Source organism: Cheilinus undulatus, linkage group 13, assembly GCF_018320785.1.
Source record: "Cheilinus undulatus linkage group 13, ASM1832078v1, whole genome shotgun sequence".
Taxonomy (NCBI): Eukaryota; Metazoa; Chordata; class Actinopteri; order Labriformes; family Labridae; genus Cheilinus; species Cheilinus undulatus.
In genome coordinates this window covers 46,987,909-47,013,296 of record NC_054877.1, presented here as the reverse complement: position 1 = coordinate 47,013,296, position 25,388 = coordinate 46,987,909, and the positions used below count along the sequence as shown (strand labels likewise).

Sequence of the window (25,388 nt, the reverse complement as noted above, 5' to 3'; positions counted from 1 at the left end):
GTCTCCATTGGCTTGTAGCCTTAACTTTTGTAGCCATTTAAGGTTTGAAGCTGAAATGTGTCAGCCTGATAGTGTTGTTCTCTAGACTACAAGTGTGGCTGGAGCTTTCTGTCTTCATCAAGACTTCATTCATCCTCCATGCACCTTGGCAGCTCTACAGATCTCCACCTTTGTCTACAATCCAGCCTGCTTTGTACGCGAACCCTACGGCCACAGGGACTCACAAACCCCTCCACCATGAAGAGTTGGCCATTCCTGGAGTGACTGATACATATGGAAAAATACAGGCTAGGATGTAATAAAATACCTCAACTCTGCTTCAGATAGGTGTTAAAAATGTTTTCAGCACTCCAGACGAATGGTTCAAGGTGTCGCTTTAAAACTGCACAAAGCCTGGCTTAACACTGTTTTTATATTACAAACTAACATTTCTAAATCAGAGTAAATTTTGCATTTTCCCATGTCAAATTATCCGTTCTCTTCTTCACTATCTTGCCTGCGCTCAGACTTAGAAAAAACTTGTTTTTATCTCATTGTGGTTTAATTTCCTGCCCTTAATTTTAAAGAAAAGGCAGCCAGGGGGAAATGCTGAATGACTCCTAGAAATATGATTCTTACAAGATTTTTTCTTCTTGGAAAGTTGGTCACGAATCTTGAACGACCCCTGGAGAACGAACAGCAGGAGATGAGCTGACTCACTCAGAGACTATTTGGCTAGACATCAACACTGCTGAAGGACGACACTTTGGCTGCTATAGGGACTCGACCTGTTAGACTCTCAGACGGTCTGGTCTGACTGGATTCTCGCCACTGAATTAAAACATAAAAAACATATCTGTGTGATGCAAAGTACTCACTGAAATGTCTTTAAGCTCACAGTGAATATAAGAGCCTAGCTGGTGGCATTTCTGATAGTAGTTGGCCTTTTGAGAACCAGATGCCACAGATTTACAGCTGAGCTGACCTTTGAGGAAAGTCAGTGATGCTCAGAAGTTTTCCCTCTCATGATTTCTCCTAAATACATCCAGACAAGTTTCACATTCTGGGTTTAACATGGATCATTTGTTATAAATGATTCATTAAAATCATGCAATCTTGTCGTTTGTGCTTTTTATTCCATGGAAAACCCCTGGTCTTCTGTATTTAATGACGTAGCGACTTGCCTCTGGAAACATGGCGGTGACGCCAACGTCTGGCCAGGCAATCTCCCTTTGTTTATTATGTCTGTGCTCAGTGACACGAGGAACATATCCATCCAACATCCATCCATCTGTCTATGCATCCATCCATCCATCCATCCATCCATCCATCCATCTATCCATCCATCTATCCATCTGTCTATCCATCCATCTATCCATCTGTCCATCCATCCATCCATCCATCCATCCATTCCATCTATCCATCCATCTATCCATCTGTCCATCTATCCATCCATCCATCCATCCATCCATCCATCCATCCATTCCATCCATCCATCCATTCCATCCATCCATCCATCCATCCATCTATCCATCCATCCATCTGTCCATCCATCCATCCATCCATCCATCCATCCATCCATCCATCTGTCCATCCATCCATCCATCCATCCATCCATCCATCCATCCATCTATCCATCCATCCATCTGTCCATCCATCCATCCATCCATCCATCCATCCATCCATCCATCCATCCATCCATCTGTCCAATCATCCATCCATTCATCCATCCATCCATCCATCCATCCATCCATCTGTCCAATCATCAATCCATCCATCCATCCATCCATCCATCCATCCATCCATCCATCCATCCATCCATCCATCCATCTGTCCATCCATCCATCCATCCATCTGTCCATCCATCCATCCATCCATCCATCCATCCATCCATCCATCCATCCATCCATCCATCCATCCATCTGTCCATCCATCCATCCATCCATCCATCCAGACCAGATTTGGATCATAAATCGATTCATTAAAATTAATGTAACATTATCGCTGTGCTTGTTAACCCAAACTCTCACATGTTTTTTGCCTACTTGTATTTGCCTACTTGGCAGACTTGTCTCTACTAACATGGCGGCGACACACAGAGAAAACAACAAAGAAGATGTTCAGTTCAAGTGACTTCCGGTATTAGAAGATGAGATATGGCAGCGCTTTTCCGACTTCTGGTGTGAAGCGAAGGTCCTCTGATGCATCCAGGTACTCTTGAGAAATATCAGAAATTTGGGTCGCATTTCTCATTTAGGATCTGATGATGGGTCCTGAGGTCCAACCAGATAAGAACCACTCCTCTAGACTCTTCCCCCTCATATGGATAGGTGGCGCTAAGCACCAGGAGGTCTGTAGGACTGAGTACTTGTACAATTGATCACCTCCACACCAGGTAAATCTGTGGTAAAAGTCCCGTTGTGTTAAGTGTAGGGATTCAACTTAGTCCATGTAGAGCAGTGATCATCAACTGGCAGCAAAAATTCAGAAAAGGAGGAAAAGAAGATGTTCTGGTTGCAGGCGTGTCTTTTGGCTTCAAATGTCTGCAGCTGTTAAATCCATCCAAAAAAAAATTACTATTAAAATAGTTTTAGAATGATCTGATTTTGGCCTGTTTTTACAGAAATTCACTCGTCATTCATAATTAGTAAATGTATTTTTAAAAATGGGTTAAGACTTGCAGAAATGTTGCAAAAATGGCCAGAGATGACACAAAGGGGCAAAAATGTGCAGGAAAAGAGGTTAAAATGTGGCAAAAATAATTGTAAAAGAGGAAAAAAGAGGCAAAAATGATAAAAATTCGTTATTAGTGGCAAAAACGTTGCAAAAAAGTAATGAACAAGGGTTAAAAAGTGGCAAAATGGATACTAGGATGGCACAAAGGGACAAAAATGTGCAGGAAAAGAGGTTAAAATGTTGGGAAAAAAAATTGGTAACAGAGGAAAAAAGGGGCAAAAAGTCTATAAAATGAGTTATTAGTGGCTAAAATGGTGCAAAAAAGTAATGAAAAGGGTTAAAAAGTGTCAAAATGGATACTAGAATGGCACAAAGGGGCAAACCATTGCAGGAAAAGAGGGTAAAATGTGGAAAAAAATGGTAAAAGTGAATAAAAGAGGCAAAAGTAAAAAGAATGGGTTTTTAGTGGCAAAATGTTGCAAAAAAGTAATGAAAAAAGGTTAAAAAGTGGCAAAAATGGATACTAGAGTGGCACAAAGGGGCAAAAATGTGCAGGAAAATTGGTTTAAAAGGGGTTAGAGAAAAGAAAAATTGTTTTAAAGAGGCTAAAAAGTATCAAAAATGATCTAAAAGTGGCAAAAATATTTAAAAACCAGCCTGGCAAAGTAGTGAAAAGGGGTTAAAGAGTGTCAAAATGGGCAAAAGTGGCAAAAATTGTTTTAAAAGTGGCAAAAATGATCAAAAATAAGTTGAGGGGTAGAAAATGTTGCAGAAATGGCCAAATGAGAAATAAAAAGGGTTAAAAGTGTCAAAAATGAATTAATATTAGTGCTTATCACAGCTGGGAAGGGCCCATCATTTGGGATTTTCAGGGGCCCGAACAATTCTGTGGGCTGGTCTGTCTCTTTGTGGCCTGCTGTGTTATAGATAACAGGGATAGATCTCGCTGTAATACCTAAAAATATCCTGGGTTTTGAAAAGAAATACAAATACTACTACAATAATATTTTAATCAGACCAAAATATTGATTTAATTTCTGGTTATTTGAAAGTCTGGCCTCCAGAGTCTCTGTGGAGACTAAATCTGGCCCTTGTGCAGATGTGGTTGATGACCCCGGGTGTAGAGCTTTAAAGTACTAACTTTTCTCTTTTCCTTTTCATCCTAATGGCTGTTCCTCACTTCCTGAACCAACATTCAACCTATAAATCAGGTATTGTGCAGGTTCTCAGACACCCAGGTCATGGCTACCCAAACCTTGACCAAAAAGGCCCAGCTTGACTTGGTTTAGGATCTTGGGGGGGACCCTAACCAAGTCCAGTTGCCCCTATTTGAGCAGGTTTTGGATATAAATCAGGTCAAATCTTAATGGACAGTGATTCTTAAAGTGCTGAAATTTATAACTAAGACCAGAACACTATAATGTGATCTTGGGTTGTTAAAACCAGAAAAAAAAATCAGCCTACCATGTAATAAAAACAATCCCAAGAAAAAGAAGACAACGAGTCTTTGCATGCGGGTCCCTCTCATCAGTTTCATTTCACATGCCAGATTGTCGGTGCATAAACTCCAACAACCCCACCATAATTGATGTTCTGTTTAACTGTTCAACTGTTTGGTCTTTATTGGTTTTACTGCATGCTATTTTTCCCCATTATCCTTTGCTGCTGCGCCAACCTAATTTCCCCACAGGGATCAATAAACATTCATGTTATCGTCTTCTCAAATACACACAGGCATCAATGAAAGAAAGAGAATTTATTCCTGCGCCTGATGAATGAGAACAACAGTCAAACCTGCAGTCTTGATCAAAATCTGCTCCCAGAGCCGAGCTCGGACGTCAGCGAGGGAACAAATCTTCACTCCACAGAAAGTAACTTTTCTTTTTTTGTATTTTAAGCTGTCAGCAGTGATGTAGTATGCTAATATTCTTATTTTACAGTGTATGATAAAACCATAATAAACACCGTATGGGCTGATGATGGATGTTTTGTTGCAGGTTGTGCCTCGCCCACAGCTTTTTGCTATTTCTCTATCTGGCAGCCTGTGATGGAGGGATTTTTCTCCACTTCTCTCCCTCTCTCTTTCTTACAACGGAGCTTCGATTGGCCATAATTGGCTCCTGTTTGCAGCTGAGTATTGATCACCTCGATAGGCCCTGCCTCCTCCAGAAGCCGCTCAACTTCTCCTTTCTAAGCTCCTCTCTCTCCTTCTCTGAGCGTTTCTCTCTCAGACCTCGCTGCTGCCACTTTGATAAGCGTGGTGAATGGCGTGCCGTCATCGGTGCAGACTAACTCTTGAATCAATAGGCGAGTGCAGACACTCAGCAGTCTATTTCCTGCAGAGCTGGTGGAGAATAGCAATGCCCAGAGATGAAAACCAAGCAGGAGAGGCTGAGAGAATCAAGGAGGGGTGGCTGGGATAATGGAGTGGGCAGCAAACATCAGAAAAGCTTACATCTTTTTTTTTTACAGATTCGCTTTGCTTCTACTCAGTGTTGACCATTGATTTACACAATTATAAAGGATGCAATCTACAGTTGGAAACAGTGAACATCAGGAACACCTAGTCACATTTTCTCTGTGGATTTGGATGCATGATAGAGCCTGCATCCAATGTGCATCAACCATCCCAGTTCAAGTCAGAGCGTCAGCATTTGCTGAATTAACCCTTGAATCTCTCCATGTCACTGTCCAAATGCAAAAGCATTGACCTTAGACTCTCAAGGTACACATAGCACCATCAAATCTATAAGCCAGTCAATAAGAAAAACAAACAGAGCAGCTGCATTTACACAGTAAAACAGAGAAAACGGTTCATTTCACGGGTCGGTTCTTTACTTTTCATCGCTTAAGAATCCACAACAGGTTCAGTGGCTTTCTTTGAGTCAGTGTTCATGATTCAAAATCAAATTTTCTCCAAAGTGTTTTTATTCAGTATCAAAGGCCTCTTCTTAGGGAAAGAGAGCCTCTTGTTTTTGTAGGAGCAGAGCAATAAATCACAGTAGCATCAGCATATAAATTAAACTTTGAATTGGGAACACTATGACAGACACTGCTGATATAAAGTCTACTGTAAAGCCTCATATATAACCAGGGTCTCTGTTTACACAAGAACAAGAATTACAAGAATAATTCTTCCTATTTTGATTCCAAATCTAATGATTTTTATCAGGATTGGAGTCAACCAAAGAAAAACTTTTTGACTGAAATTACACTGATGCACCAAGCCAACAATTGGCCGTTCAGGTAAAAATATACAGATAAATAAATAGAAATTTAAAAGTATGACAGTGTGACAGGTTCCTCATTGCATCCTCCTGGTAGTCTAAATCAGCGGTTCTCAACATGAGGGTTGGGACCCCGTAGGGCAGGCCTATTCAATTAGAAGCTCGGGGGCCACATGTGGCCAAGAACCAAACCCCAAGCGGCCCAGTCTGTGGTCGTGATGCAGAGGGCAACCTGTTTTGCATGTTTTCATAAATTCCCACAGTATTTCTTACTGTGAATGTAACACTCCACATAGCCTAGCGACAGTCTACTTACAATGCACTGCGTTGTTTTGAAGCGTGGCTAGCGATGCTGACAGAAGGGTAAGGTTAAAATTATTATTATTACCATTCTTTTTTTATTTTCATTCAAGTGAAAAAAAAAAACATTTCTATTACCTCGGGTTCAAATACAGCTCTGTTGTTGTGTTTTTATGGGCTTTTTGATGTGCTTTTGTCATGTTGCCAAATTTTAAAGGGAGGCTATGAATTAAAGTGCATATTTTTCATCAAATTGGTCTGTATTGGTTCGAATTTGACATTTTATCTGCTTACTGGGCACTAAACATGTCTGGCCCGACTACATTTCTTATTTAAAAATTTGGCCCAGTTGAATTTTTAACTGGATAGCCCTGCTGTCGGGGGTCATGAGACAGAAAGAGGGGGTCGCCAAAAGCTTTCCAGAAAAAAAAAAAAATGTTTTTAAATGATTTTAAATTGTACATTTCATCAATTTTTATTTTAAAAATGTGTATAAAATTAGCTAAATATGAAATAAAAACAGTAATTAAAAGAAATGTATTAGTGTGAGTTTGTCATGGTTTGCATGGACTCAAGTAACACGGCTAAAATTGTGTTTGCCTAAGCTGGCAGCAAGCCAGAAATAGTGAGATGGCCTTGTAAGGATTGGCACATGTACGTGGTGGTTTCCAAAGACCTATTGTCAAGAGTATAAAATGATGTTCTTGTCTGTATACCAGGTCTTTCTTCTGTTAAAGACCCAGCTGTGCAGTAAAATCTACAGATATCTGAACCAGTCTGTTTCCGTGACATTTTTGATTCTTCCATTTCCTACATAACAAAAAGTATGCCAAAACTGGTGTTGTTATGTAGGACAATAAGAGGCACGTGTTATTCAAAGTTAAATAGCTTTTGAACCCTAAATTGTAGCCAATGACTTGTCTTTTCTCTGGAAACCCTGCACTGTGCCTTTCTAATGACGCTATCCACGTCTTCATAGTGCTTACAAAACGTTTCCTGGAGAGCGTGGAACTTGACTGACTTTCCGGGGTCTTTAAAGAGTAAATCCACACTAGTGACTCTGATAGTGGATGTCTGTTTATCCATTAAAATACTTTTTTTTTTATCTTTCTGGCAGCTAGCAGGGTTATCCTACCTCCATGTTGTCTTTGTATCCCAGAATGCATTGTGACAAGGCTTTGACAACCAGTGGCAGGGTTTTCTGTCATCACTTCATGCTTTGCCGCACAGCACATGTTCAGACTTATAAACTGCAGAAGAGAGCCTGAGTAACTCCACTAGAAGTCAGCTCAGAAATTACACCGGTTAAATCTAGGTTTGACACAGGGAAAGGACAGAAATCTCCTGGGCAATAGAGCGGCGTTTGCTCAAGCTATCCATATCCAACCCAACCGAGGCTTTGTCAGCACATCACAACAGTATTCCACAGAGGCAGTGTCCCAAAAACGACACCATAAAAACCTTTATATCTGCTGCATTTGGGAGGCTTGGTATATGCTGTACTTGAAGAGGTGAGAAAGGAAGGAAATCATATCAATGACAGTCCTATTTGGTCAAGTGTTTTTGACTTTTTTTGGACTTTTCCTGTTTCAACATGACACTGAACCCCTGCTCAGTACAACTCCACAAGGCAATAACTCTGACAGCTGGAACAGGACCCTGGCCTCAGACCTTTTCACCAAACACCACGGACACATTCCTGTGGCAAATCTGAGCCAGTCCCTTCAGACGGAATCCAAAGGAGATGAGGCTGCTTTCTAAGAGCATAACTCACCTTCATACCTTAATGTTGCCATGCTGCATCCAGCCATGCTGCAAGTTATTCTAAGATAAAAACCATTAGTTACCCCTCATCTGTAGGCATGCTATTGCAGAGAGATTCCAGTTTGTTTGGCTCATGCCTGCCTCCCATCGTCCAAAGATTTCATGTAAGATTCAAAATGAAAGAACCGCGAAGGAGGAAAGAGTTTAAGCAGGTGTACTCACATCGGCGACCCCGGCCTCCAGGATGCTGACCTTGGCTTCCTTCTCCAGCGCTGCCTTCTGCTCAACTGTGGAGACAAAGGCAGACACACAGAAAAACATCATTAATTAACTAATAGTGTATATTATTTAAACTCTGGTGATATTTTCTAAGCCTGTGCATTCATAAACACAGAGCCCACATTAAGAAAGCCATGTTTAACCAGTTATACTCAACGTGTGGCCCTGGAGCCACATGTGGCTCTTTTATGTCTTAATTTTAAATATTATTCCCCCAAAAAACCTTAAAAAAGGGAAACTTTTTTGCCATTTAAACATTTTTGTCACTTTTCATCCATTTATGCTATCTTTTGCCATTAAAAGCCCATTTTTTCTGCTTTTTATTGGCCATTTTGCAACTTTGTTTTTCTCCCCATTTTTAACCCCTTTTCACCCATTTGTGCTACTTTTACCCCATTTTGTGCCACTTTTTTTTACTATTTTTTTGCCACTTTTCATTCAAATAAGCAACCATTTGCAATTAAATACCAATGGTTTCCCCTTTTTACTAAATTTTTGGCTCTTCTTTTTGCCACTTTTTCCAATTTCATCCCATTTTTCCCCTTTCAGAATTTTTTGCCACTTTTGGCCAACTTTAGCTACCTTTTGCAATTAAATACCCTTTTTTCCCCTAGTTTTTGCCCTTTTTTGAACTTCTTTTTTCCCAATTTTTGCTTCTTTAAGCCCATTTTGGCCACTTTTTATCTATTATGCTATCTTTTGCCTTAAATACCCCTTATTTCTTTTTTTTCGCCCATTTTGCAACTTTTTTCCCAATTTTTGCCACTTTTACCCCATTTTTGCTACTTTCTAACTATTTTTTGCCACTTTTCATCCAAATAAGCTACCTTTTGCCATTAAATAACAATTGTTTACTTTTTTCCCAAATTTTTGCCTCTTCTTTTTGCCACTTTTTCCAATTTCATCCCATTTTTGCCTTTTTCAGAATTTTTGCCACTTTTGGCCAAATCAAGCTATGTTTTGCAATTAAATACTCCATTTTTCTTATTTTTTGCCCATTTTTGCAACTTTTTTTTCCCCAATTTTTGTTACTTTTAGCCAATTTTTGCCACTTTTTGTCCAAATAAGCTATGTTTTGCCATTAAGTACCAATTGTTTCCTTATACTTCCAAATTTTTGCCTCCTCTTTTTGCCACTTCTTCCCCCTTTTTGCCGGTTTTCACATTTGTTTGCCACTTTTTGCTCATTTAAGCTACATTTTGCCATGAAATACCACTTGTTTCCTATTTTTGCCAATCGTGACTGCTTTTTACCCTTTTTTAGTCACTTTCACTCATTTTTTTGCTACTTTCTTACCATTTTCCACTTTTTCTCCCCATTTTCACCCATTTGTGCTGCTTTATGACCATATTTGCCAACTTTAACTCATTTTTATTGCTACCTTAAGCCGTTTTGCCACTTTTCACCACTTAGATTGTGGCTCTTGCAAAGGTATTTTCAACATTTTGGCTCTTTGCTTGAGCAGGGTTGAGTAACACTGTTATAAATCAAATCGGCACAGGCAAAGTGATTGCAAATGAATGAAATGAACCAGCATAAGAAAACAGTTGTACCTTTAAATCTAGCTGTAATTCTGCTCTGCATGCAGTTCAGACTGCATATGTACTAGATGAATCCCTAGTGTCCTCAGTAATGTGCCGTCTGCATCCATGTGTGCACAGGCGCTGCTATTAATCAATAAAACGACTTCCACCAAACCAGCTTTAAAAATCTGTGCTTGACTGATTCACAGAAAATCAATGTTTCCTCCTTTCCCCTGAGCTTTAAACACAACGTATACACAGCAGAACCAGAACTTCATTGATCCAAACACCTCAGAAATGCAGTCTGCTATAGTCTTCATTCAGCAACAGCTCCAAGAGGACCTTAGAGACAGAAAGAGGAAACTAAAGCTGTGATTGGCTGAAATTCACCCACATATAATCTATTGATAATCAGCATGAATCTGCAAGTTCAACAAGGTCTGTGAGTAAACAAAGCCCTAAGTCCAATCACTGACGTCCCATAAATAATGAAGACTCTTTTATGATTGGACAACTGCACCAAGGCTCGAGATAAAGGATGTCCCATCATCCCACAGTTAATACAACATATGCTGTGGATTTACAGAATTTCTGGGGACAAAAGTGATTTTTGTATGCATGTACAGGTCAAAAGTAGTGGCATATTTTTTCCTCCCCCTGTTTGTGGAAGCATCTCAACCTCACCAAGCTTCCTGCTGAGTCTGAACACCGAGCGTCTGGTTTAAAGAGTGGTGATGTTACTGGAGTTATCAGAGCAGCCATAACCAGCAGTCACATTTAGAGAAACATCACCTCTGCAGGCCCTCCACAATAACCGCTCTTATTCCAGCTTTTACCGCCGCACATCCACAACAAAACTCCACGCAAATACAATTAAATGCTGCACAGACCTTTTTTTCATCGCCTTAAATGGAAACAAATGAGAGGCTACAATGAAACACACGACAGCGCTCATATTAAAACAAGAACAAACCGTGTAGAAAAAATGCAGACGTAATTACATTCACTTTACTTTGCATCTGAATACACCGGTGTGGAGACAGGGAGCCAGGCTCCTTTGTTGACACACCAGGCAGATGAAGGATATGCTAATAGTGAGCGCTGACTCCCCCATAGTCCTCTAAATTCACTGAAAGCTTTCATAATTAGTCTTTCAATCTGTCAGAGCATGATTCAATAGTTTTTATGTTCTGTCACCAAAACAACAGAGCATAAAGCTGCTGGAAATTTGGCATGAGATGGTAGTATATGACGTCCTGACATGTTAGATAATACCTATTACACATCCATCTGGGTCTCACCCCAGAGATGGTGTTTGGGAAGGGCGGGACCTCTCAAAAACAAGAAAGGACTGTGATTGGATGGACTTCATGTCACATTTTTTATGGACCAATTAGGACACAGGTGTCAAACTCAAGGCCCGGGGGCCATATCCGGCCAACAGAACGATTATATCTGGCCCGCGAGATCTTATCATATTTGTATTCTATCTGGCCCACCAGAATGAGGTCTGCAGAGTTCCTCCAGTATAAAAATCTAAACTTCAGCTTGATGATTTCAAATATCCTTGTTAAGCTAAAAATCTGAAAAAGTAAAGAGTAAGGGTGGAGTAAGGGTTTGGTCTGCTTTAAACAAACTCTGGTCCGTTTCCTCGGATAGTCCGGTTTGTTTTGAGTGGTGTGAACGCTCATGCGAACTCTGGTGCGGACCAAACAAGCGGACTCTGGTCCGCTTGAAACAGGGGGTCTCAGTCCGCTTCCTAACGAACCCTGGTGCGGTTCATTAGAGGTGTGAAGGCAAAGTGGACCAATTTGTGAACCAAAGGCAGGAAGAGGCATAAAGCGTAATGATATACGGATTTATATGTGATTTAATACACTCAAATACATGTCGGTGCCTCGTTTGGTGTCTGTGTATCCATGGCAACGCGTTGTAGTCCGTGCTGATTTATTCGTCTTGTGTAAAGGACAACATGCTGGACAGCTCACCACCTTACCGGCTGCTCATTATGCCAAAATGCAAGAGCAGAAACCACAAGTCAGCGTAAATTCTGTGTTTTTTATTGTTTATGTGGAAGAAAAGACCAGCGGAAGGAGTTTCGTCTTCTTCTATGCCTTCTTTTCTTCTTGGTCGCCCGTTTGTTTGTGGCGACAGAGCCTAGCGGGCAGAGGTTGTAGGTGTTCAGACGGTTTGGTCCGTTTGACCAAAGAGAACAGTGTGAATGCGAACAAAACCAAAGGAAAGTGCAACAATGTTGCCATTTCTGTTCCAAAACGCACCGAGTCCCCAGACTATCAGCTGTGAACATGACCTAAGAAAGATTTCTTAAAAAGTCAAGAATGTGGGGGAAAAAATAATTTGTGTTTTATTTCATATTTTCAATTTTTCATCTCAAGATTACGACTCAAAGTTATGATTTTGACTTTTCATTTCATATTTAGACCTTTTCCATTCATAAGTTGGACTTTATATGTCATATTTGTATCTTTTACATCACCAATGTTAAATTTTATGTCATATTTTGACCTTTTCGACTCATAATTTGGACTTCATAATTCACATTTTTATCTTTCAGATCCCCAATTTTAAAATTTAGGTTATATTTTGACCTTTTCAACTCCTTACTTTGGCTTTTTAGTCCCACATTTTGACTTTTAAACACATGATTTCAATTTTTTTCTAATATTTTGACATTTTAAATTCATAAATTTTGTTTTTTCACATTATTACTTTTAAACTCCCAAATTTGAATTTAAATCATATTTTTAAATTTTTCAGCCATCATTTTGAATTCTAGCCCATATTTATACATTTTCAACTCCTAATTTTGGCTTTTTAATTCCATATTTTGACCTTTCAGACTCACAATTTCAAATTTGATCTCATATTTTGACCTTTCAAAATTATAATTTCAACTTTCTCCTCATATATTTGCTCTTTAAAACATTCTTTTTCTATTTTTTTATATTGAGTTCTGATGTTTTGAACTAATAAATTGGAATTTTTATCTCAGATTCGAGCCTTTAAACTCATCATTTTGACTTTTTTGAATTATTAAATGATTTTTCATCAGTGATTTTTTCATATTTTATTACTGGTGAAAATGAGGTTGACAGTTATGGTTAAATGTTGACCCTGTTAGGCTCTCAGGTCAGACCTAAATCCAGAATCTGGCCCCTGCTGTGACTGAGTTTGACACCCCTGAATTAAAGGAAATGGTGCTTCACTGCATTTGAATCAGCAGTTTAATGAAAATGAAAGTAAACAAAAGTAGTCATAATTAACAGTACAGCTGCAGAGCTGTGTGCATACAGCCTTAAAAAATAAAATGTAGCTCCACCTTACAGGAAATGAATCTATGTAGCTTCCTGTTTCCATAAAGCTGCCTCTCTAGTCTGTGATGGCTGAACTATTCATGCATTTGCACCTCTGACCACCACCAATTTACCGACATGACAACAAGTGTTTGACTTCTGACAGGTGATGGAAAATGGCCGAGACAGCAGAGAGCCGAAGGTGCTGGAGAAGCAAAACAAGAAGAAACAGACGTCTCCGCCCGACACGTGTAGCACTGAACCGCGAGTCTTTTCCAACATCCCTCTCTGAGCAGAAGAAAAGGCGACGCTGACAAACCAATTCAGCCACTTCAGCTTCTATTTCTCAGCGAGGAGAGCCGAGTGTGGAGTCGCTACCTGCTGACAGCATTATTGAGACATCTCGGGTCTCCTGGCTGCAACAGGAGAGGTGTTCATACGTCTGTGTTTGAGACCGGACCAACACCAGCCTGTCTATGCTGTTAGTGAAAATGTATGAGTCATGGTTTTACCATGCTTTAAAGACACCAACAACTACACGGACCAACACCAGCCTGTCTGTGCTGTTAGTGAAAATGTATGAGTCATGGTTTTACCATGCTTTAAAGACACCAACAACTACACGGACCAACACCAGCCTGTCTGTGCTGTTAGTGAAAATGTATGAGTCATGGTTTTACCATGCTTTAAAGACACCAACAACTACATCATAAAAGTAGAATGACCGTCTGAGGCAGCAGACCCACGCCTAAGCAGCGCCACTGAGGAACTCACGCTCCCATTGATTACCATGGTGTTCAAAATTTCGAAGTCAGAGAAAAACCGAACGGGTGCGTGGATCATCACCAAAATCTAATCGATCCTTTCCTGTCACTATCCCAATATTCCTTGAAAGTTTGGTGAAGATCCGCCTTTCCGTTCTTGAGTTATCTTGTACACATACAAACAAACAAAGATACGGGACCCTTTCCATAACCGCCTGCCGATTTCATCTGCATGGGTAATCAGGGTACAGTGCTTAACACTTCTCTATCTGATGCTTGGCGTAGCACTTGGTGATGCAGCTGCTCGACCATGGAAGCCCAGGACTCAAATATGAAACCAGTGCATCAAGGACTGCAGCCTCTGGGTCTGGTTGTTGGTCTAGACCAGTGAAACTCAACGCGTGGCTCTTTTGTGATGATTTGTTGCTCTTTTTGATGTGTAAATTTGAAATGTTATTCCCTCATGTTATTGCTTTTAACCCATTTTTACTGCTTTGGCCAATTTTGACTCTTTTTCACCAGTTTTGCCACTTTTATCCTGCTCTTTTCTGTCAGCAGTTTTCCCCTTTTATGCCATTAAATGAGACCTTTCCACCATTTTTGACACTCTGTGCTACAATTTGCCACGTTTCCCACCATTTTGCCTCTTTTTTGCCCATTTTAATCACTTTCCACTCATATTTTGACATGTTTTTGCAGCTTTTTGACCTTTTGTGCCACCTGTAACTGTTTTTTATGTCACTTCTCAACCCTTTTCTCCACTTTTCACCCAGATTTGACCGTTTTATACCTACTTTGCCCATTTTCACCTATTTTTTGCCACTTCTTGGCCACTTTTTGACAGTTTGTGCCACTTTTAAATTATTTTTATTGGTACTTTAACACATTTTTGCCACTTTTCACCACTTAGATTGTGGCCATTTTATGTGTTAGAAAAGGGAAATTATCCACTGCAAGTCACAATCAGTTGTTTTTCCCACACTTATACCGTAGCCTTCAGCTGTCAAGTTTAATATTCATCCTTTATTATTATCTGGATATTTCCATTGCACTGATTTGCAAATATCTGCCTTTTGTTTATTATTTGCCACTTTCAATCAATGTTAACTGCTTTGACCAATTTTTGCCAGCTCCTGTTGCAACTTTTCTCCCATTTTTGCCACTCTTAGCTGCTTTTTGTCCATTTTAATCACGTTGCACTCACTTCATGCCATGTTTTTGCATCTTTCTGACCATTTTCACCACCTATGACTAATTGTTTTTGATCATTTCACATCCGTTTTTCCCACTTTTCACCCAATGTTTTCCAGTTCATACCTGCTTTGCCCAACTTTTTTTTTTTAACGATTTTAAGCCAATTTTATCTTGCTATTTTTTCTGTTGGCATTTTTTCCCCTTGTATGCCATTTAATGCCAGTTTTTCACCATTTTTTTCTACTCTCTGCTGCATTTTGCCAATTTTTCCCACCATTTTGCCTCTTTTTCACCCATTTTAATCACTTTCCACTCATATTTTGACATGTTTTTGCAGCTTTTTGACCTTTTGTGCCACCTGTAACTGTTTTTTTGGTCACTTCTCAACCCTTTTCGCCACTTTTCACCCAGATTTGACCATTTTATACCTACTTTGCCCATTTTCACCTGTTTTTTGCCACTTCTTGGCCACTTTTATTTTCCTTTATTATTGTCTGGATATTTCCACAGCCCTGATTTGCAAATATTTGCCTTTTTTTATGATTTGCCACTTTCAATCAACTTTTACTGCTTTGGCCAATTTTTGCTTCTTTTTGTTGCAACTTTTATCCTGTTTTTGCCCCTTTTTCAATTCTGCCATTTTTATCCTGTTTTTTGCTGTTTGCATTTTTCCCTTTTTTCCATTAAATGCCACTTTTCTCCCAGTTTTGCCAGTCTTTGCTGCTTTCTGCCCATTTAAGTCACTTTCCACTCATTTCTCGCCATGTTTTTGCAGCTTTTTGACTATTTTTGCCACTTTTCACCACTTAGATTGTGGCTCTTGCAAAGATCTTTTATAATAATTTGGCTCTTTGGTTGAGCAGGGTTGGGTAACACTGCTCTAGACTGAGCTAAACCGACTCCCAAAGACCCTCCACTGAGGCTGAGAGTTGAGTGCATTGTCTGTTTCTTGTAAAATGCAGCAATGGCTCAAGTTCAAATGAAAAAAGAAAGCATAAATGGTTGACAGCGGTAAATTCTGGACTAAACTCATCAAATAAGTAAAGATTCTGTTTCCTCATTGGTGAGGCAGAATCTAATCGACTTGTTCCTGCAGCAAGGCACAAAAATAAGAGAGAGAAGCACCTAAAGGAGAAAAAAAACAGATTTAATTTCTGAGACAGACTCAGAGTAAAGAGTCTGACGCATCCAAACAAACATGAAAGCTCTCCACGTGATTTTGGTTGGAAGGAAATCAGTAAAACTCAGCAGCACCACCAGCGCTCGTCTGCTTCCCGGAGCGACTCGCCACACAGCCAGCGAGCGTGACTGCATCACAGGCGGCGAGCTCTCCCTAATTAGCGAACAAGTCTTTGGACCTCCCAACGCCACTGCCCCGCAGCCCTCTCCGAAACGCAGCCAAAAGCGATCCGGACCATCCATCCCTCTTCTCTCCTGCAGACTACAAATGAGTCCAAGTCGGACAAGAGCACTGCACATGAGCAGGCAGGCCGAGGTGACTCATTTGTACCCCAGCGAGCTTTCTCTCCAAAACCCAAATTGGATCCATTTTTAAGAAGCTGCAACGGGCCGGGTGTCGTGATCAAGCCGAATGGTGGCTTTTATTTTAGCCCGGCTGGCAGCGGCGTGTGAAAATAAGCCATAATGTGACAAAATGGGAGCAAAGCAGTGATTGGACTGAGAGCGTGCTGAAGGGAAATGATCTATACTCAGATTATTCTGTTTTTTCCATTCCAAGAATATTCCATCTTCCATTGTGGCTCTCAGATACATTTGGACTGCAGAAAACTGGCCTGGAGGAAGCACCAAATCTCATTTCTACAAAAAGGGCCCCTTTATTTTCCCTCCAAAACACAGAGAGGCGCTTCATTTGTCACCCGGGCCGCCCCTGTCCTGAATTTTGCTTTATGTTAACTCAATGTATCTGAGGCACCCAGAGGGAAACGCAGCGAGTGTCGGGGATTCAGAAATGCTTCATTTTTCACTGTTGACAAAAGGGGAAGGCCCAGGCTGGCTCCACGAGTCCTGGGCCGACAGAATGGATGCTTTTACAGCACCGAAGGGTCGTTATTTTACCCACTACCCCCCCCACCGCCACACACCCAACCTTTATACCTCTCACTCGGCTCTCCTGGGTCCATTTCAGGAGCCTTATAATGACAAAACAACAGCAGGCATTCTTCAAATCCAAACCGCGGGAAGAGCAGTGCAGGGATGTAATCACATTAGTCCATCATGAGAGCGGCAATCCCTCGACAAATTAAAATACATTGATGGCTGCTTTATCTGTGTGCCTGGAGGAGGTGATCCACTGCTCTAAACCATCACTGGAGGTCTCCAAGATAATGAGAAAAAAAGCCAACAAGAAAAAAATATAGATGATAAAACAGCAGAGGAGAGGAAAGTCTTACAGCTAAAATAAAAAGCTGCCGATCACAAAGATGTAAGATAATAATGGGGTAGGATTTATATCATTTCTGTTCCGGTTTAAGCTTGAAACTGGAGGAGAAAGCATCTATCACTTTTATTGTTTGGAGCCCAATACCTCGTCTCAACTTCCATAAGTGACTGTGACTGTGAGTGTTGATAGATCTGTAAATTTACAGAAGAATGAACATGCATGTGCGAACACAATCCAGAAAGACTACAGTCTTCTCAGGGAAAAGCACATTTACAATGGACCAAGGCAAAATGGAAAACTGTTCTGTGGCCAGATCAGTTAAGTAAACAGTTCAGAAGCTTTGATGGCATAGGGTAACATCGATGTCTACGGCTGAAAAAGCACAGTCAGTGCTGGAAAGTAGACAAAGGTTTTAAAAAGGGCTGTCAAGATTAATCCCATTAATCGTGATTAACTACAGTCCACAGTTAGTGCACTATTTTTTAATGGATGCACGGATGGATGGATGGATGGATGGATGGATGGATGGATGGATATATGGATGGATGGATGGATGGATGGATGAGTGGATGGATGGATGGATGGATGGATGGATGGATGAGTGGATGGATGGATGGATGGATGGATGAGTGGATGGATGGATGGATGGATGGATGGATGGATGAGTGGATGGATGGATGGATGGATGGATGAGTGGATGGATGGATGGATGGATGGATGGATGGATGGATGGACTACTTTGCCTGACTGGTGCCAAAGATCTCGATAATTCCCATCCAATCAGATTCCAGCATCAGTTTTTCATCCACATCTTAATCAGATAGGGTTTCTCTGTCCCTGTCATTAATCTAATTTCTGATATCAACTTTTCAGCCTTCAATCTGTTCTTTGTTGATCTCCCATCCCGCCCCCACCCTGGGTGTTATTGCCTGGATCAGTGCGAGTGTGGGGGTTTCATGAAGACAATGCCAGGAGTAATTAAATTCAAAAGCAGGGGGCCGAAATGGTATCCAGAGCCACCTGGGGGACGAGAGAGCAGGAAGACAGAGATGTGAAGACAAGGGGGTGACAGACGGATGGGGGAGACTAAATGAGAGGTGGGAGAGAGTGAATGAGACCAGAGGGAGGAGGGAAGAAAAACGATGCAGGGACAGAGAAAGAAGTGAGAAAGAGGAGGTGACTGAAGCTGGAACAAAAAGATGAAGATATAGGAAATTCAAATAGAGGCGAGGATGAAGAGGGATGGCTGGGAAAGGCAACTGGATGGAGATGGAGGGAAATCAAAATGGACAAAAGGAGAGAATGACAAAACACCTTAGTCCAGTATTATACTGTATCAAGTGTGCAATATTTAAATATTACAGAGATGGATAATGAGACTGAAGGAAGCTGGATGTTTGTTGAAAACATGAATGATGAATGATTCTGAGATTTAAAAAAAAAGTCATAAATTAAAATCAGGGTTTTTAACAGTTAAAGAATTAAAAAAATCAAAATCATGAGTTTAAAAGGTCAAAAGATGAGATGATTAAAAATACATTTTGAATCGAAAAGGTCAATATTTGGTATTTAAAGTTATATTTAGGAGGAGGAAATGTCAAGATATGAGAAAAACATATCAGGAGAGAAAATCAAGAGTTTAAAAGGTGAAAATATGAGATAAAATTCAAAAAAGAGAGTTTTAAAGGTCAACATAAAAGCTAAATTTAAAAATATTGAGTTATAAAGGTCCAAAGATGAGATAAAAATGTATAATTGTAAATAGAAAAGGTTAGTAATTGCAATTAAAATTCAAAGTTAGGAGTTAAAAATGTCAAAATGTAAGATAAAATTCAATTTCATGAGTTTAAAATGTCAAAATATTACTCGAAAATTAAAATGGTGAATCTAAAAGGCCAAAATATGGGATAAAAATCAAAATCAAGAGTTTTAAAGGTCAAAATATGGGATAAAATTCAAAATCAAGAGTTTTAAAGGTCAAAATATAAAATACATTTAAAAATATTGAGTTTTAAAGGTAGAAAAATGAGCGAAAATGTAACATTTTAAAAAGAAAAAGTTAATAACTACGATTAAAATTCAACGGTAGGAGCTGAAAGAGTCAACATGTAAGATCAAGTCAATTTCATGAGTTTAAAACGTTAAAATTTTACTCAAAAATTAAAATTGTGAATCTAAAAGGTCTAAATATGAGATAAAATTAAAAATCAAGAGTTTTAACGGTCAAAATATTAGATAAATTTAAAAATATTGAGTTATAAAGGTCCAAAGATGAGATAAAAATGTATGATTTTAAATAGAAAAGGTTAATAATTGCAATTAAAGTTCAAAGTTAGGAGATGAAAATGTAAAAATGTAAGATAAAATTAAATTTCATGAGTTTAAAATGTCAGAATATAACTCCAAAATTAAAATGGTGAATCTAAAAGATCAAAATATGAGACAAAAGTCAAAACCAAGAGTTTACAAGGTCGAAATGCAAAATACATTTAAAAATATTGAGTTATAAATTTCTAAAGATAAGTTAAAAATTTTAGAGTTTTAAAAAGAAAAGGTTAATTATTGCAATTAAAATTCAAATTTAAGAGTTTAAAATGTCAGGATATGAGATAAATGTAAAAATAATGAGTTATAAAGGTCCAAAAATGAGCCAAAAATGTAACATTTAAAAAGAAAAGGTTCATGAGAAAAGAACCTTCATGAGTAAATCTGCAGACCTCATACTGGTGGGCCAGTTAGAATAAAAAATATGACCTGGGGGGCCGGGTATAGCTGTGCCACAGGCCGGATTTGGCCCCCGGGCCTTGAGTTTGACACCCCTGGCGTGAAGTGCTGGAGCTACACGGCTCTTTAAATGGAGATTTTTCTGAGGCACACTCCAAACTGAGTAAAATTTTCCAGAGTGCTGACAATTAAAACAACCTAATACCAACATGTCTTGTTGTTTTATAGCCTGTTTGATTTCAAACGAGCATTTTAAAAAGTGGCTCACAGAATAAATGACCAGTTTCTATTTATGGTGCCAGCCATTACTGAGGATTTATCAGGAAGTTATAACTCAGTTTCATGGGAGAATGCACCAGTGAAAATGGTAACTAACTAAATGTTATCTAAACTTACGCCCTGCATAAACTAAAGTTAAAATGAGGACACCGAGTCCAAACCTCCCACATTAAATAATGAGTCGAGGCGTTATCCATTATCCAGTTTCTATTTCACAACAAGCGTAATGTGTTTGTTTGCTTGGTTGTTGCGAACACCACTCGCTGCTTTAATCGATGACATTTAGCTCTCTGCTTCTGCTCTGTTTGATTCATTCACACCTTAAAAGGCAGGTATTAAACACTCCGATTAGTTTACATAAACAATTCATTAAGCTGATATGACACCGGGGACCCCCGGCAGGAAAACATAGCCCGACCACCCACAACAATTAATGACCTCGCATCAGCAGCCGCCTCGCTGCACAGACACAGGAAGCCGGTAACAAGCTTTCATTAGCACATCGACGCCCAGGCTATTAAAATAAAACCAAAATATATCAGCGAAATCAGTCTAACCTTTGCTTTATTTCAGGATTTTTCCCTAAACAATGCAGCTCAGCACACAGACACTCATTTCAGTGTTTAAAGAGGTTTCTGTTCTTAGAGGGGATAGGCATGAAAAGCTAATATTCCTCAAGAGGAGATAACCTTTAAGAATAAGCTCTGAAACTTTACACTCCACAAATGGATCTGACCTCCAGAATGTGAGGAAATAAAAGAAATACGACCCTGATTACACTCCAAAACTTTGCTGAATTTTCCCCTCAGGTCTGAGCTTATTCTTCACCGCATCACTTTGTTTCAACCTACATGTATAAAATCACCAACCGCAAGAAGTTAGGATGTGCAAAATGTCATTCAACCAAACCAACGGCCTTTATTGTTGTCTTTAGAAAGATACACTGTCTGAATTTTAAGCCTGCACCTGCAACACTTCTAAAATGTTGGCACAGGAGCATGCTCACCCCTGCGGTCCATCACGTCACCTTCTAACACTCTGTAAGCATCTAGGGCACTGATCATCAACTGGCAGCCCAAAGCGTCCGGACCCTGGAACATCATTAAATTCAGAGAAGGAGGAAAAGAAGATGTTGTGGTTTTAAGGCACAGGTGTCAAACTCAAGGCCCGGGGGCCAAATCCGGCCCACGGAATGGTTATATCTGGTCCGCGAGATCTCATCATATTTGTATTCTAACTGGCCCACCAGTATGAGGTCTGCAGATTTCCTCCAGTATAAAAATGTAAACTTCAACTTGATTATTTAAAATATCCTTAAGCTAAAAATCTGAAAAAGTAAAGAGTAAGAACGATTTCTTAAAAAGTCAAGAATGTGGGGGGAAAATAATTTGTGTTTAATTTATATATTTTTAATTTTGCATCTTAAGATTACGACTCAAACCTATTATTTTGACTTTTCATTTCATATTTTGGCCTTTTGGAATCATAATTTGGACTTTATAATTCACATTTTTATCTTTTACATCCCCAATTTCAAATTTGAAAACATATTTTGACCTTTCAACTCATAATTTGGACTTTATATGTCATATTTGTATCTTTTACATCCACAATGTTAAATTTTATGTCATATTTTGACCTTTTCGACTCATAATTTGGACTTTATAGTTCACATTTTTATCTTTCAGATCCCCAATTTAAATTTTTTTTTCTCATATTTTGACCTTTTTAACTCCTTACTTTGGCTTTTTAGTCCCACATTTTGACTTTAAACATATGATTTCAATTTTTTTCTAATATTTTGACATTTTAAATTCATTATTTTTATATTTATATCACATTTTTAACTTTTAAACTCCCAAGTTTGAATTTAAATCATATTTTTACATTTTTAAGTCATCATTTTGAAGTCTTGCTCATATTTTGACAATTTCAACTCCTAATTTTGGCCTTTTAATCCCACATTTTGAAATAAGACACACAATTTCAAATTTGATCACATATTTTGACCTTTCAAAATTATTTCAACTTTCTCCTTGTATATTTGCTCTTAAAAAAACATTCTTTTTCTATTTTTGATATTGTGTTCTGATGTTTTGAACTAATAAATTGGAATTTTTATCTCAGATTTGAGCCTTTAAACTCATCATTTTGACTTTTTTGAATTTCCAAATGATTTCTCATCAGTGCTTTTTCATATTTTATTACTGGTGAAAATGAGGTTGACAGTTATGGTTAAATGTTGACCCTGTTAGGCTCTCAGGTCAGACCTAAATCCAGACTCTGGCCCCTGCTGGGACTGAGTTTGACACCCCTGCTTTAAGGGTATCTTTTGGCTTTGAATGTCTGCAGCCACCCAAAAAACGATTATATTGATAAAGTTTTAGAATGACTTAACATTTGATCTGTTTTTACAGAAATTAACGTGTCAGCCATTATTAGTAAATATTATATATTCACATGCATTCACATCCCATCCGTGCCAGAGTCCACTTGAATCGCACCCGAGACCACCTCCCCAAATGGGCCCAGGCCTGGTGCCCGGGTATGGTTTGTTTGCATTCACACGAACAAAATGAACCGGACTTTGGGCTCAAGTGCACTCAGATCCGGGACCGGGCCCCTAGTGTGAGAGCACCCTAAACATCTTGTCTCTGTGCCTTGTGCAATTTGATAAAGGTTGGAAATGATTTACAAATCACTTTATTGTGTTTGTTAACATTTTACACAATGTCCCAACTTTTTTGGAATTAGGCTTTGTAAGCAAAATAGCACGTCCCTTTTTCTTCCTTTAAAGAAAGTAGTTCAATGGCATGAGAATTCTTTAAGATGGATCAAGTCCTAATTGTTATTCCACGTCTAGAAGACAATCTAATTCCCTTCCCTCTCCACTGTTCCTATCCTTCTCCCGCTGTCTCCCTCCTTCCCCTCCATCTTCTTCTATCCTCCTGCCACCCATCCCTTATCCTCTCCCCTCCTTATGTCTCCTCTCTGCCTCCGTATCCTTCCACACTCAGAGTGTTTGTGGGGGGTGTTTATGTGGCTGATAAGTGGCAGATGACGATCGTTTGGCGTGACCGGAGATAACGCTGCCAAAGCTGGGACGCCATCTATCAACCCTCCGACTGTCGAGCCAAACGTCACCCAGCTGAGGATGAGAGGGAGAGAGGAGAGGGAGGAAAAGGCAACGGCTCTCCATCTTCAGGCACACGAGGAAGTCCCTGACAGACCGGCTGACACCCTGGATAGTTTCTGTAAATAATGTTTAGTGTTTGGTTGTGGAGCACGCCAGCCTGCTGTTTACTGCACCAGGACGGTTCAGACCAGGTAAGACTACTGCTGCAGAGAGGTAAATACACTTTAAATCCTGTTGTTTTCTTTATCATTTACATTAAATAAGTGCGTGTTAGTCTTTAGTTTTATTAGAAATGGAGGCACAGCTTTTCTGGAGTTTTGAAATTCCACAATCTGCACTTTTAATGATGTGTTGTATCTTTTAACCGTTTGCCATCGCTTAGAACAGGGGTTTTCAACCTTTTCAGCCCGCGACCCCCAAAGTAAAGGTGCCGGAGACCTGGGACCCCCACTGTACCTGAAGGTGGTTGAACACAGCCATGAACATTTCTAGAATGGAGACAAAGCCGTCCATTAGGGGGGATAAAAGGGATAAAAGGGCCCATGGAGGTCAACAAAATCCTGGTCTACTGTAAAGTTAAGCTGTGATATCCACATTTTATATCTAACCTGAAAAAAAATAGCCACTCCTATCAATAAAACAAATCTCTTTTTTAAAATCATTTGTATAGTATACAGCCTTCTTAAAAATGTAAATTTATTTTGTTAAAAAAATCAATTAAAAGGGGTTAAAAATTGAAAAAGTGGGTTAATAATGGCAAAAATGGTGGAAAAGGTGGTGAAATTGGATCTTAAAAGTAGCAAACATGGGTTAGAAGTGTCAAAAACTAAATGAGTACAGCAAAAAATAGCCAAAAAAGGCAAAAATGGGCATAAACAGTGCTTAAAGGGAATTAAAAAGTGGCTGAAAAGGCTTTAAATTGGCAAAAATGGGTGGAAATCTGGTGAAATGGGCAGAAAAAATATCTAAACTGGCAAAATAGTGCTAACTGAGAAAGAAAAAATAGGCAGATATTGGCAGAAATTGGTCAATCTGGAAAAAATGGGCATATCAGATAGTTAAATGTGGTTAAAATCGGAAAAATTGGGCATAAAAAGTGGTAAAATGGGCTTAATAGTAGCAATAATGGCTCAACAGAGGCAACACTAGGATTATGTGGCAAGAATTGGTTTAAAAGTGGCAAAAACAGGCAGAAAAGTGGTGGAAAGGGTTTAAAATGGCAATAATGTGTTAAAATTTGTGGGAAAAAATTATCAAAATGGTTAAAACTTGGCAAAATTGGTGTAATGTGGCAACAGTGGAATTTAAAAAAAAAACTGGGGGGGGGGGGGGTCTGGACCCCCCTCTCAGTGTCTCGCAACCCCCAAAGGGATGCCGACCCCAAGGTTGAGAACCACTGACGCAGAGCAACGCAACAAAGACACTGATTTAGGTAGCAGTGTAGATGCCTATCTTTCTAGTATAGATGAAATTGTTCTACTATGGGCCATAAAAACCGAGGACCTCATCGTCCCAGGATCCTGGCAGCACTTCACACCAGAGTGTGAAAAGGACACAATCTCCTCTCTGATATGAGGAGACCTGAGGAGAAAGTGCAGGGTGTCAAAACTAGAATAGCTCTTGTGACCCTTCCTCTAATGCTGCGTTCGATTGTACCCGGAACTCGGATAAATCCGACCTCCGAATCAGAAAAGTGCAATAGAACGGCCCTCGAGCTCGGGACTCGGACTCGGGATTTCGGGTAGGGTCCAAGCAGCCCAAGTTGGTCAGAATGACGTGATAGCAAAATGGCGTCACACACCGTGACAGTCACTTTCTCCTCTACTTC

The 25,388-nt window shown here is 39.5% G+C and overlaps 1 protein-coding gene across 1 annotated transcript in view; it reads right to left on the bottom strand.

Annotated features, from left to right (window-relative positions):
- LOC121519630 (receptor-type tyrosine-protein phosphatase N2-like) overlaps positions 1-25,388 on the bottom strand; it is a 361,356-nt gene that overhangs the window by 184,089 nt on the left and 151,879 nt on the right. The window contains exon 12 of the mRNA XM_041802418.1: positions 8,169-8,233. Coding sequence (XP_041658352.1) covers positions 8,169-8,233 — 65 coding nt within the window. The remainder of the gene's footprint in view (positions 1-8,168; positions 8,234-25,388) is intronic.